The sequence below is a fragment of the Rhipicephalus sanguineus genome, chromosome 11, assembly GCF_013339695.2.
Source record: "Rhipicephalus sanguineus isolate Rsan-2018 chromosome 11, BIME_Rsan_1.4, whole genome shotgun sequence".
Lineage (NCBI taxonomy): Eukaryota > Metazoa > Arthropoda > Arachnida > Ixodida > Ixodidae > Rhipicephalus > Rhipicephalus sanguineus.
The window spans coordinates 37,514,340-37,527,768 of record NC_051186.1 but is presented as its reverse complement, the minus strand read 5'-3'; the positions used below and the strand labels follow the sequence as shown (position 1 = coordinate 37,527,768).

The 13,429-nt window shown below is 47.7% G+C and overlaps 1 protein-coding gene across 5 annotated transcripts in view; it reads right to left on the bottom strand.

Moving 5' to 3' along the window:
* Positions 1 to 13,429, bottom strand: part of LOC119375625 (spectrin beta chain) — a 56,184-nt gene that overhangs the window by 35,717 nt on the left and 7,038 nt on the right. For all 5 annotated transcript variants that reach the window (XM_037645842.2, XM_037645844.2, XM_037645846.2 and 2 more), the window contains exons 6-13: positions 12,415 to 13,272; positions 7,477 to 7,978; positions 5,943 to 6,797; positions 4,946 to 5,074; positions 4,012 to 4,062; positions 2,939 to 3,079; positions 1,579 to 1,953; positions 715 to 887 (exon numbers count right to left, since the gene is read on the bottom strand). In XM_037645842.2, the coding sequence (XP_037501770.1) occupies positions 715 to 887; positions 1,579 to 1,953; positions 2,939 to 3,079; positions 4,012 to 4,062; positions 4,946 to 5,074; positions 5,943 to 6,797; positions 7,477 to 7,978; positions 12,415 to 13,272 (3,084 nt within the window). The remainder of the gene's footprint in view (positions 1 to 714; positions 888 to 1,578; positions 1,954 to 2,938; positions 3,080 to 4,011; positions 4,063 to 4,945; positions 5,075 to 5,942; positions 6,798 to 7,476; positions 7,979 to 12,414; positions 13,273 to 13,429) is intronic.

Sequence of the window (13,429 nt, the reverse complement as noted above, 5' to 3'; positions counted from 1 at the left end):
ACTGAGACAAGGATTTGCCAAGAGACCACCTTCATACATATACGAGAGAAGTCACTCAAGAAGTCAAGAGAAGTGAGATGAGTTAACTAAAGTATGCACTGCTCTTCAGAAAGAACAGTGGACCTGAAACTCGAGTATGTCATTCTTCTCCCCTTCTGCTTGGCCAGTAAGTACTCTTTTGTTTCAGAAGTGCCAATCTGCCAAACTAATAAACCGATTGCCAAACTAAATAATATTGCCAGAACAGGCAGTAGCGAGAAATACAGCATGTCGGCATTGTCAATTGCATTTTCCAAGCTTCTAGACTCCACAAGCAGCAAAACCAGATCCATGAAGACAGCTACCAATGGCAGATTCACCAGCAAACCAAATTTGTAATACACTACACCGCATACGTTTCCTACATTACAACAGCTCGGACCAGTGAAAAGGAAGCTTGTTCTAAACTCATAGCATGCTGGGGAAGCACTCATCATCATCTTCAGCCTGTTTTAGTCCATTGCAGGACGAAGGCCTCTATCAATGATCTCCAGTTTACCCTATCCTGTGCGAGCCGATTCCATTTCATCCCTGCGAACTTCTTGATTTCGTTTCTCCATCTAACTCTCTGCCTTTCTTGGGTGCGTTTCCCATCCCTTGGTAACCATTCTGTTGCTCTAGCTGTCCACCGGTTGTCTACAGTCCAGGTGCTGAACGAACTCAAGGAGAGCTCACCTCTCGAGAATGGAGTCTGCCTTCTTGCGGATCTTGTCGGCGTCCTTGTGACCTTCGCTGCACAAGCGCTGGGCATGTTGAAGAACCGCGTTGATCTTCTCGTCATTAGCCTCCATGGTGGTGAGGAAGGCCTCGTGACGCTTGATCAGGTCCTCCACTTGCTCCAGGCTTGCCTGCACAGTGAGACAGCGGTTTTTGAGGTTAGGAAACTCTTACTTCTGCAACCCATAAGGGAGCACAGTACTGAGTCGTAGTGAGAGAGGGAGAGTGAAAGACAAAAGAGGGTGCTTTCTCAAGAAGCGCCACGTTTGGGTGCCCCCCTCCCCCATTAGAAGAACCAGCGGTTGCACAGTGGCTCTGGCAATTGAACCCTGAACCTTCCAAATTGGAAATGGTAGACTGCCACCTGACTACTGCTATGGTTGGTCCAACTCATTAAAGTTTATTGCAGCTCTCAGCCACATTATTGCAACTAATCATTAACCAATCCTTGGCAAGATGTTTCTATAGACAAGTAAACAAACTACCACTTTGATGAATACTGTCCTAGCTGGCACAATTCAGTGACCTGTAGATTAATGACATGATAGCACAATGGTCACAGGCTTCTTGACCATTTGTGAGATTGTGTTTCAGGCAGCTGAAAAAAAACTCTGGATGTCACTCAACCTGAGGCTAAAGCTATCTTTAGCTGACACCTATACAATTCCCTCCACTGGTGTTTAAGATTATTGAAACTGCCACCTTGATGGAAAAACAAAAGTTGTGGCTGGCAGTAAAGGAGGTTCAGATTACGGCACGACAGTGCTCAGAGACAAGCACCCACCCAAACACGTCAAAACTACGCAGGTTACACCGACTCACGGGTTGTTCGTCCTTGGCAAGGTGGTGTTCCTGGCGGCTGAGCAGCACCTCGGCCTGCTTGGTGTCTCTCTGGAACAGCTGCAGGTTGAGGGACTGCGAGAGCAGTGCCTGCCGGTTCTCCCACATCTGGCGCAGCTCGGCCCAGCCGTCGCGCAGGGCGCGCAGCCGCTCGCGCAGGAACATGAACTGGGGGTCCTCGTCGGCGGCATCCGAGGTGATGCGCTCGCCGTACTCCATCATCTTGGTGTAGTCGTCCGTGTAGTTGTCCACCTCCTGGCGGATCAGGCGGTGCTGCTCCAGCAGCCGCTCCGCCTCCTGCAGCGTGGTCGGCTCGTCCTCCGACGCGATCTCCGTCTGCGTCCGGGTCAGCCACGCCTGCAAGGGCGCAGCGCGGTTTAGTCGGTTGCTTTCCCGTGCCAGCGTTAAACACTAAAGTGAAACAATGAATTGGTTTAGATTGATAAATTCTGCTACGAGAACTCTAATGTCGTTAATTTCACCATCATAGGTTTATTTACAGGTCTCCTGTCATCTGCACTGTTATAAGATTACCAAAGCACGTTGCACTAATTCGTCGAAACTTCCACTTTGTTATATCCATAAGCTGTTGCTTTGCCATACCAACCAGCTCACATGTACACTTTGACGAAAAACATGCACTCTGGCAAAATAACCATTAGAATATCACAAAAAGTTCATACTGTTGAATAACTAGGTCAGTGTTTCTTAGGTCAGGAGCAATGTGAACATTTTGAGTTATAGAATGCCAAAGCAAGCAGGCACTTATGAGATCTGCGTGCTGCCTTATTTAAAAGAATGTTAAATGCCTAAATGTTTTAGTAGACTGTTGCTATACACAATGGAACCTGAGACCACTGCACCAGTACCTGGTTTTGATTTCCAGACAATAGAATTTTCTTAACCTAAAAAATTAATTTTCCATACAAGCTTTGTACAGGTGTCACATGGGCACTTTCAATCGTGATCAAAGCTGATCCAGACGAGGCTCGATCCAAATCAGGTGCTGCTACACTGTCACTTTTAATTGCCATCATGCCGGATCAAGATCAAGACGCAATCTGGCTCCCAAATTGCGATTTGACTAACATTTGTGTCGAGCCCGATACAGATTAGTTTGGACCATGTAACAGTGACCACTGTTGATCGCACTCAGTAAATCTGATCCGGATTGACACTGATCACTATCAAAGGTGCCCCTGTGACACTGGTATTATTTTCTGTGGCATTTTGCAGTAAATCAGATATACAAGACATCATTTCATGATGCTCTACGTGCGATTTTCTCTTATTGGCCACTAAATGTGTGGTACACGGAACAGGCGCGGTGTCGCGAACGTACCTGGAAGTGGTCGAGGTCGCGCAGGAATCGATGCAGGTCGCCGGCTTCTTCCAGCTTGGCGTCGCGCTCCTTGAGCAATTGCGTGAGCTGCTCCCAAACTGCTTTGATCTGCAGAATGCGCTCTTGGATGGCCTCAGCCTCCTGCGAGTCACCCGATAAAATTTAGTGGTAAGAACCTTGCTATTTTTCACAGGCACTTTCAGCTTTCATGTAATCAACCACATGGCTAGGAAACAAAAAAAAAACATACACAACATATGCTCAAGAAGGCCATTTCATTTCCTCTAGATAAGGGAAGGTATTCAAACCGAGTTCAGCACAATTGAAGCTTTTCCTCATTTCCATGAAAACACACATGCACCATACTTCTGTCACTGATGCTAGTACCGTACGTACCCGATTATAATATGCACCTGCACGTCCAATTTTCGTAAGTTCAATGTAAAATAACACAATGTACAGCGATAGCTAATGGGTGCCTAACATCTATTAAAAAAAATGGCATGATTCAAAATTTTAGAATGACAAAAAAATCTGAACTTGACTGTTCCTGTGCCTGACGAGAAAGGAACTTTATCCAACTCTAAAGACGACTAGTCTAGTGTATGCATACAAGTCCACAGATTAATGGAAAAAAGAAATCTACAGATTTATTTGCCAAACTATGATGTGATTGAGGCATGTAGTAATGGGGGACTCCTAATTATTTCTGATCCCCTGGGGCTCTTTAAACGCGGCCTTAAATCAAAGCACACGGGCCTGTCCACTTTTAACCCACTTTAATACGCAGCCGCTACGGCTGGATGCTTCGCAGTGCAGCTTTATAGGTGCTAAACAAACACGATGGGTGGATTACGGAACCTTCCCATCATCTGAATAGCTTGAATTTCAAGGTAGGTAACAACATAAAACTAATGCTGAAGTATATAAAAGCCTCAATGAAAGAGAATAGCACAATATAATGTTGAACAAGTCAAGCTACACTTAGATTGCTCTAGAAACTTAAAACAGGCGCATGAGGCAGTTAATACTCGCATGATTAGCATGATTCAAAAAGATCTAACTTCTCTCACCTCAGGGTGCTCCTGCTTGATGCGTTCTGCCTCCTTGTCCAGAGCATCCAGCTGCAAACAGAAATCGTAATTTGCAAGTGCAGCACCACACAAAAGACACAGTGTGTGGTACATGAAGTGACAGAGTGCCTCGTTACATCATACATTGTCATAAGCAATGTCGCACAACATAGCAGAATCACTTTATAAAGTAACAAGATTGCTTTAGGACAATAAGCAACTAAGTCAAAGGGTAACTGCCACACACGAATATGTTCGTCTCATAACCAATGTTCCAATTAATAGGTAAGCGGTGCAGTGAAGTCAGCAGTCCACTGCTGACATGCAAACTAAGCATTTCAGCGTGTGGCTCATAGTTTGGCTGTGCTTCAGCTCAAAGCAACGACAAAAGTTCCATATAGTCTCGCGTATAACCCACCCCAGCATATAACTCGCATTCCCAACTACAAACTGCAAAGAAATAAAGATAGCTAAAAAAAATCACGGCACTTTTGACATAAAGCCACCTTTCTTACATTACCGTGAAGCAGTGCCGTGAAGCCAACTTCATTCTAAAAGACAGGGCGTGCAAACACGGACACAAGAAGGAAGTCAAGACACCTTGACTTCCTTCTTGTGTCTATGTTTGCACGCCCTGTCCTTTAAAATGAATACTTACCAACTAGCTCAGCTCTCTATCATTCGAAGCCAACTTGCACACTGAAATTAGCATTTAGCTTGCACCCGACTTTAGCTCTGAACTTTCTGCATTTTTGTGCAGGTTATACGTGAGAATGTATGGTATGTCGAACAATCATGTGACGCCTCTTCAGATTACATAAATCAAAGTTTGACTGTATTGCTTCAGTTTGACTGTATTGTTTCGCCGTGCCAAAACGCGTTATGAGCAATTTAAAGCTTTCGTAAGCAACTGCGGCCTTCGCAATGGGCTCACCTTGGCTTGGATGGCGGCTAGGTCGCGCTCCATGCCAGAAAGACGTCGCTGCAGTGTCATGATGCCTGTCAGGTCATCGCCCAAGTCTTCAGTGGCTCGCAGCAGCTTCGTCTTCTCCTCAATCCACGTCTGCAAGAAAAAAAAAAAAGGTTGGAACACACAAAGTTGAGTACAATGTTCACGAATTCAAATGCGACAATTTAGGGCTAAGTAGTGCATGAACTTCTGTTTCTGCCGTCATCTGCTCATGTCCCATTGGCGCAATATTGGCTCGCACACTTACAACAGAGCCAACGTCATTTTTAGCAGCCAGATTCGTGGTGACACGACGCGGTTATCTCGAGCGAGAACACATACCAGTTGTTATACTTGAAGTTTTGATGTAGCGTTTCAATCTGCAAGCACTGTGCGTGCTACAACTTCAGTGCAAAACATGCAGTACGCATAAATGCCTCACAGGTAGTTTGAGGAAAATCAACGAAATCCCAAACAGCTCGATAAGAAAAAAGGAAGTTTGACATTTCAGTGAGATTTCACCGAATTCTCGACAGACATGGCAAATCGGGTAATGAGACAGCTTGATACCACAAAAGAAAGTTTTATATGTCAAGGTGTTTTTGCTGATTTCTTCAAAGATATGAGACATGATCAGTAAGTAAAATGCTGCTATAGGCCAGTAACTAAGCTGAAATATTGCTGTAGCTAGACATTGTTAATTATGGCCACTTCATACAATTTCAGCTAAAGCCAGAAGCAACAACCTTAAATTAAACACAGTATCGTGAAATGATCTCCATATCCAAGCACCTCCCCTCCACCAGTTAGGTGAGTGCTGGAATGAAGAAGACACTATGCTTCTACTACTCGAAAATGTCAGTGCAGCACAGTGGGCAATTCAGTTGAGGGGCCGCATTTATCGAGTTGAAGTGAAACGTTGAACGAACGAATTGTCTGGCAATAAGAGGGTAAAAATACAGGTCTATCTTAAACAACTCACGATGGTCTCGCGGCACTCGACGTGGAAGGTCTGCACCCCATGGGCCGATGAGATGTTATCCCGCTTCTTCTCGGCCGCGTCCCGCAGGGAGGCCCAGCTCTGGTTGAGCGAGTTCTGCTTGGCCAGCACTTCCTCTGCATTTGGGTGCTCGACGCTGAGCAGCTGCCTCGCCAGCTGGTTCACCACAGCCACGCGGGACGCGCTGCTGTTCATCTCCTGCTCGAAGCCCTCGAACCGGTGCCGCATCACCTCGGTGTCCTCGGCATCCTTAGTGAGCACCATGCTGTCAAGCATCTTGTTCTTCTCCTCGATCCACTGGTGCACGCCATCGGCCTCGTTGAGCAGCGTGTGCAACGAGAGCGCGTCTAGCAGACGCTGCTTTCGCAGGCGTCCCAGGTCCAGGAGATCCTTGTAGCGGCGGTCGATGGAGGCCAGCCGTTCCAGGACGGCGGGCGACTCACGCTCCGCCAGCGCGCCCGCTTGGGCGTGGAGTGCATCGATGGCCTGGGCATAGCTCTTGAGCTCCTCCATCACCTCCTTGTGCTTCTTGAGCAGCGACTGGACGTTGGCCTCGTCGCGGCCCACGTCGTCGCTCGACACGAGCATGAGTGTGTCCAGCATCCAAGTGTCCACGTCGTCGGCATCGGCGAAGAACTGGTGGAAGTCCAGGGCCTTGGCCAGGCGCTCGGCCCGCTGGGCCTGAAGCTGCCGCAGCCGGTCCCATGCGGCCAGTACCTCGGTGGACCGCTCCGCCACCCGCTCGGAGCCGGGCGTGCCCTCCGCGGCCAGCGACTCGCCGGACCGTATGACGGCCTGTAGCTGCTGCTCGTGGGCTGCCAGCTCATCCTCCATCGCCTGCAGACACGAGAGTGGCGAAGCTCGGGTAAGCAGTGCATCTAGGATCAGCACCGAGACACCGGTATAAGGTATATACTCTTTAGGTGGGGACACTCACGAGACACGATCAACCAGATAAGGTAACCATGCTGCACGCCTGTCGGTCCAGTGATGGCAGAGAATATCTATCGGTGGAAGGACGCAACTTCAAGACAAAAAGATGTTGCCATAGGAACCACGCTTCGCGAGAAATCTGAATTTCCTAGTAAGCAAACATGGCTATGGCAAGCTATAAAAAAGAGCTGTAAACACTAGCCACATTTTTCGCGAACGAAAAACACGTGTGGCAAACGCCAGCATCGTCACCAACCCCATTGGTTGCTATAGCAACAGTACATAAAAACATTTTCTGTCCTGAAGTTGTGCCCTCCCGTTGATAGATATCCACTGCCGTCACTGGACCAATGGACTCGTTGCTTTGTTACTTTATATGGTCGAACGTGCCGAGAAGTGTCCCCACCTAAAGAGTATATGTCATACACTGTGACATGACTCAGCAGCAGAATAGCACAGTACCAGACTAGCAAGAGACAAATCGAAGATCAGAATTAACACCATCCAGGACGAGCAAAAAGTAATGGACCCGAGGACAAGCCAATGGCGCCAGAGGAACAGCAAGCATCCCCACTCTGCTCACCTTGTTCTTGGAGATGAGCAGGTGCACCATGGTGAGGTCATGCCCCAGCTCAAGCGATGACAGGATGCGGTCCTTCTCCTCGATCCAGGCCTGCTCCTCGGCCATGTCCCAGTAGAACTGCCACAGGCGGCGCGAGTCCTCGAGCCGACGCCTGCGCTCCGTTGCCAATGCCAGCAGTTCGGCGTACGCCTCCTCCAGCTGCTTCACCCTCTCGGCCACCAAGGGGTCGGCGGGTGCCTGGGCGACGGCGGCGCGCACCCGCTCGCCGAGCACGTTGACGTCGGCCTCAAGCAGCGAGTGCTTCTGCAAGAGGTCCTCGACGCCCATGAGGTGCTGGCCCAGGTCCGAGATGGCCAGCCGAGCCTTGAGCTCCTCCATGGCATCCACGATGTACAACATCTCTTGCAGGCCCTGCTGCAGCTGCAGGCACGCCTCGAGACGTGCCCGCCGACCCCGAAGCAGCTCCAGTAAGTAGTTCCACAGGCGCAGCACATTGTCCTTCCTGCATATGATCAACCAGGACAGGAGCAGACAGTCGGTTATCGTCAAATTCGAAAAATACAGTGCACCAAATAGCATTAGGCTGTGCATGCATTGGTTGATGATGTCCCTTATTGCTACTAGTATACTTCACTGTGGTGTTGAACCATTTGTTAATGGTACAGTGCTCACGAATTTGAACGCAAGAATTTAGGGCTAAGTAATGCACGTACCCATGTTTCCACCGTCTTACGTCCGTGTCCTATCGGCGAAATTTCGACTTGGGAAATTTAGCGGCCAGATTTGTAGTGAATGACACGATTATTTCAAGCAATGACACACACCAGTTGCTATACTAAAAGCTTTGATGTCGCATTTAAATCCGTGAGCCCTGTACCTCTTGCTTTTAATATTTAAGAACTTAATAATGTCTTCAACTGATTATCTGAAACACAATTCTCGGGATCAACTCTGTTTCTTCCTCAGGGGTGACAAAAAAAAAAAGAGTGCAGCATTAAAGAAGACCTTTATATTAGACGGAAGGGGTTTCTTTACTACGGCTAGTGCACCCGTAACATGAAAAGCAGGGCCCGTGAAGCACCAATATTTGACCATATTTGACCACTGATGAGCAAAACTTTTGCAAGAACAGAGTTCATTTTTCATAAAACTTGACAACAGATTTATTAGTCCCATGAAAAGCAGGGCCTGTGCAGTACCAATATTTGACCATATCCCCTTCAGCGGTGGTATGCACAATTGTACACATCAACTTCGAAGGCGCATCACACACTGCGTTTCTCCAAATGGCTTGAAACACAGTGTGCACATTCGTGCAGGCTTCCCAAGTGGACAACTAGCGGCCATTTAACTTCAATATGCCGCATATTGCTGAAGATCACTTTGCTGGAGACACTACCATGTTCGATGATCGTTTGACATGCCCCGTTCCAGGACCAATGTCAAGAGCTTTTTTTTTTTCTTTGCTCGAAATGAGTAAAACCAAAAAAAGAAAGCGTGCATGCATTTCGGACCTAATATTTGATTTTTTTTTAATGCAAGGATTGAGGCTGACTTATTGCAGATTAGATATCTAATTACATGCTAATTAACATTATTTACTGAAACTCACACAAAACTACACATTCCTTCATTTTCTTTCTTGGAATGCAATACTGAGTGCCTTGGAATCATGCCATGCGAATTTGACGCATTTGCAGACAGTGCATCATAATTAGCGCCTCAAGGCGATATTTGACCACTGAGGAGCAAAACTTTGCCAAGAACAGAGTTCATTTTTCATAAAACTTAACAGATTTATTCGTAAAATCACTGTATGAAAGATAAAACTAGCACCTTTGGATGGATGCCTACTTTGTATTTTTCCCTTTCTTAACCCCCTTCCTGCAACTTGCGCGATGGCTTTGCTTTGCCATATTGGTTTGCTTTCTTTGCTGTATTCACCATCCATGTGCTTCGACTTGTCAATTAATTCACCCTTTTGCAACCTCGTTAGCTCGACAGGTAGAGCGCCCGACCTGGATAGGCATTGGTCCCATGTTCAATCCCCAGACCAGGATAAATTTTTTATTATCTAGGAAGCTTTACTTTTCTAAGAAATTCATACAGATTTGCTTGCATGCTTGTGGTAAACAAGCGGATGTCAAAAGTGTCGTGGGTCCACCTCTGCAGGCAATTTACTTTAACGAGCCAAGCTATTAAAAATTTTTAATAGAATGAATGAACAGGTCTAACCTTGCTAGATGCTCAAAGCAATTCAGAAAAAAAGAACTGTTGAAACAGCACACTAAGCTTAGTTGACCCCAAACGTTTACAAGACATGAGATTTGTGAAAAAGGTTACATAACTGTGAATGAGATTAAGCCTCACATTCAAAGTTCCAATAAGTAGCCTTCTTTAAAGGGCCCCTAAAGCAGAACAGAACACACTTGTTCTTTGTTTTTTAAGGTGTTGTTTAGGGGCCCTTTAACTCAATTAACAAAGCCGAAATTCACGTCTCTCGTATAACCCGTGTCCCGTATACTTTAACGGCCGACTGTTCATGTACAGACAACGGTGGTCAAAAGCGCATGGCAGCGAAGTGCTCGCCTTAGACTGTTAAATAAGCCACGCTTGAACTTTGACAACCCATAGTGCAGACTTCACTGCGAGACACTCAAGTGAATTGTGCGACTGCAGCTCCCTGTCAGCTAGACAGGGTTCAAATAAGTGTGGCCCCTCCAAGCACACTACGCTGTCATCTGTCACCGTCACGAAAGACAGAACAAAAGCGTTGTCTGACGCCCCCTTCCCACTTTTTTTTTCGTGTTTACGAGAGACCCATCACGAAGAGAACAGCCTTCACAACATGCAGCTACGAGAGAGACAGGGGGGTCAATGACCTAAAACACTAGGCAATCTTCGTGGGCTGCCTTTAACATAAAACGAACGTGCAGATTCTCAATCTGCATTCCAGCCCGTTCAATGCCTTCACCGTTCACGTTTAAATTACAAAAAAAAAAGTGAGCCTTTCTCGAATACAACAGCTGTTACACGCAGATGTGATCAGGTGAAGCTCGTGCCGCATAAAAGGTGCAGAAGCAAAAACATGCATGTGTCGTAGACAAGCATTCGAGAGTATGCGCATATCATTCCCCAGCGTTGGCACGATAAATTGATAATTCCTGGTGAGCGCGCTCGACGGAACAAGCCTATCTTCAACAAGCCTATCTATGCCAACAGCTGATAACAGTGAAGTAGGATTGCAGAGGTGAGACAGGTGGCGAGGGATCACCATAAACAGAAAGACCACTCGTGCTTGTCTTTCCTTCTTGGATTTGTCCTCTCATTATCCAAATATACCTTATTAATTATGCATGATTAGTTCTCACTAGACCAAATGTTCCTTTTTTTAATGCGTGCCTATCTCCACTGGATCTTTTGTCTGTAAGAACACCACATTGTGAACAAAAGTTCTGCACATGCACTATATAGTACACCAAAAGTGGCGTAGTTACACACGCAACACTTTTACGAACGCAGCGTACACAGTACTAAATCTCGCTAATGAGTCCATGATTTGCAGCTGGCGGAGGGAAAGGGCTCTTTCGATCTCTTAGTGGCTCAGTATGGCCTTCCAAATGAAATGGCTGCACAATTTTAGGAAGTGCTCAATCTAAAACAAGTTCCACGGCACCGGATGACGACTTAAAGGGGCCATGACAGGGTCACCCAACAATTTGTGGTTTTCAGCAAAAAATAGAAGTAGAGGGGCTATCATGCCTCTACATATAAGAAAATTGGACTGTAAAAAGATATTTCAGTGCAAAACAAGCCTTAGAAGTCGCCGGCTATAAACCCCGCCCACCGCCGACGATCGCCATTTTGCCATGGCGTCCGTGACGCCATGCGCTGCATGGAGCGGAGCCGTCGTCTTCTACCGAAGTTTCAGCCGCTGCAAATCGTTCAATTTCAGTGCCAAGCTGAAGAAAGCTAAAATATCTCCATTTCACGCGCAGCTGACCACGGAACAATATTGTTCGCTGGAATGCAGACGCTCGCACATCAAGCTGATTGTTACATCACGGCTCGTGAGTGCGCCAGTGTTGCCCGACTCTCAGGCCGCTCGCGTGTTTATAAAAATATCCAATTGTAAATTAAGCGCTCGACCGAATGCGCTAAAATTTCACCGGCTTATTTCTGAATGCACAAGGATTAACCCACATAACACAGATTATCATCGAAAATTGGGTGTCATGGCCCCTTTAATTTTTGGGTGCTCGTTTTTCAACATGGCTTTGCTATCGCAAGACTCGGCCCGTATCACCACTGAAGCCCTCAAAGCAACAGCACTCTTGAAAGGGTGGCAAAAGTAGCAGGATTGGCACAGCGCCAGATGCATTATTGCAGACGCATTCCTTGCCGGGTCACACACCGTTTCCCAAAAGTGATCCCTGAAAGTGATTGCCGAGAATAGTGCCTGCGGAAAGTTCCTCCTCACAGGACAATGATGAGTGAAGTCATTTCCGAATTGCAAGTCCTAGAGTACAGTTTCCTTTTTTATCTCATGCTACTTTTGAGGTTTTATACCATTTGTTTCGTGTGATCGGAAAGTTTCCCCTCGCATTACAATCGTGGTAGCACTATGTTTGAGCAAATACGGTACCTGTTCAAATACAGTAGACTCTCGTTAAACTAAACTTGAAGGGTCCAAAAAAATATGTTCTGTTTAGTGGGAGTTTAGTTTAGCGAGACATGAATGAGGGTGCCGAATTCAAAAACGAAACCAATCGTATTTGGGAAACTTGCTCTTAAGCAGCAATTCCGTTTAATAGATTTCCGTTTAGTGAGAGTCTAGTGTAATTTTGCATGATACTTCACAGAAATGCAGCCGTAAGAGCACAATAGCCAGTGGGTTCCCGCACCAATGAGCAACATGATCGCAGCGGCATCACTCACCTGGCATTGATGCGATCCACGTCGTGGTAGCCCTCGGTCTCGAGTTCCCGCGCCACGGCCAGTACTGCTTGAACACGCTCCTCGTAGGCCAGGATGTCCGTCTCGATGGCCTCGTGCTTCTTGGCCGCCGCCTGCGCCGATGCCAGGTCCTGGCCGAAGTTGTCCTGCGACACGAGCCGCTGGTTCTCGGCCAGCCAGGTCTCGCGCATACCAGCCTTGCGGTCAAAGCGGGCCGCCAGCTGCTCCAGCTTCTCCTGCCGGATAAGCTCCTCGCGGAGGGCCAGCTCCCGCTCGTGCTCCGCCTTCTCCAGACGCTCCCAGGCCCGGTTCGTGTCGGCCAGGAGGCGGCCCTCTCGCGGCGTGTACGGACGTTGGTTGTTGGCCCGCAGCCGGCTCTGCAGGGCAAACAGCAGCACCTCCAGGTTGCCCTTCTCCTCAAACTTGACGGGCTTCTCGGTGGTGCGATAGGCGTTGAACGCCAGCAGCTGCTGCTGCACGCCGACCAGCGAGTTGGCAAAGTGCCGGTCCGACAGGGCCACGATGGTCTCCTCGATCCAGCGGAGCAGGTCCGAGGTGAGGCCCTCGTACTCGGCGATCATGCGCTCGTTCTCCATGGCGTGGCCGATGACCTTGCCGATGCGCTTGCCCTGCACCGTCTCGGCCTTCATCTTGGAGAAGTAGTGGTAGTAGGTGACCACGTATGTGATGATGGACTTCTCGTCCGGGTTGTCCACGAACACGTCCTCTGGGTCGAGCAGCCGGGTGAGCCCCAGCTTCTGCTCAGCAGTGGTGAACGCATTGTTGAGATTGTAGATGGCGTTGGAGCGCGACAGCTTGTCGTACTGTATCAGGTCGGGCCTGTGAGCAAATCGAAGTACAAGCGTTCTTTCAACTAGCAGACAACGACCGAAGGCAGTAAAGAGTAGTAAAACTAAAGGCTAGCAGCAGCAGAAGCTGTGTAAGCCTTTCGGAGAAAGTAAAACAATAGGAACAGCAATACAGCTTTCCTTCTTGC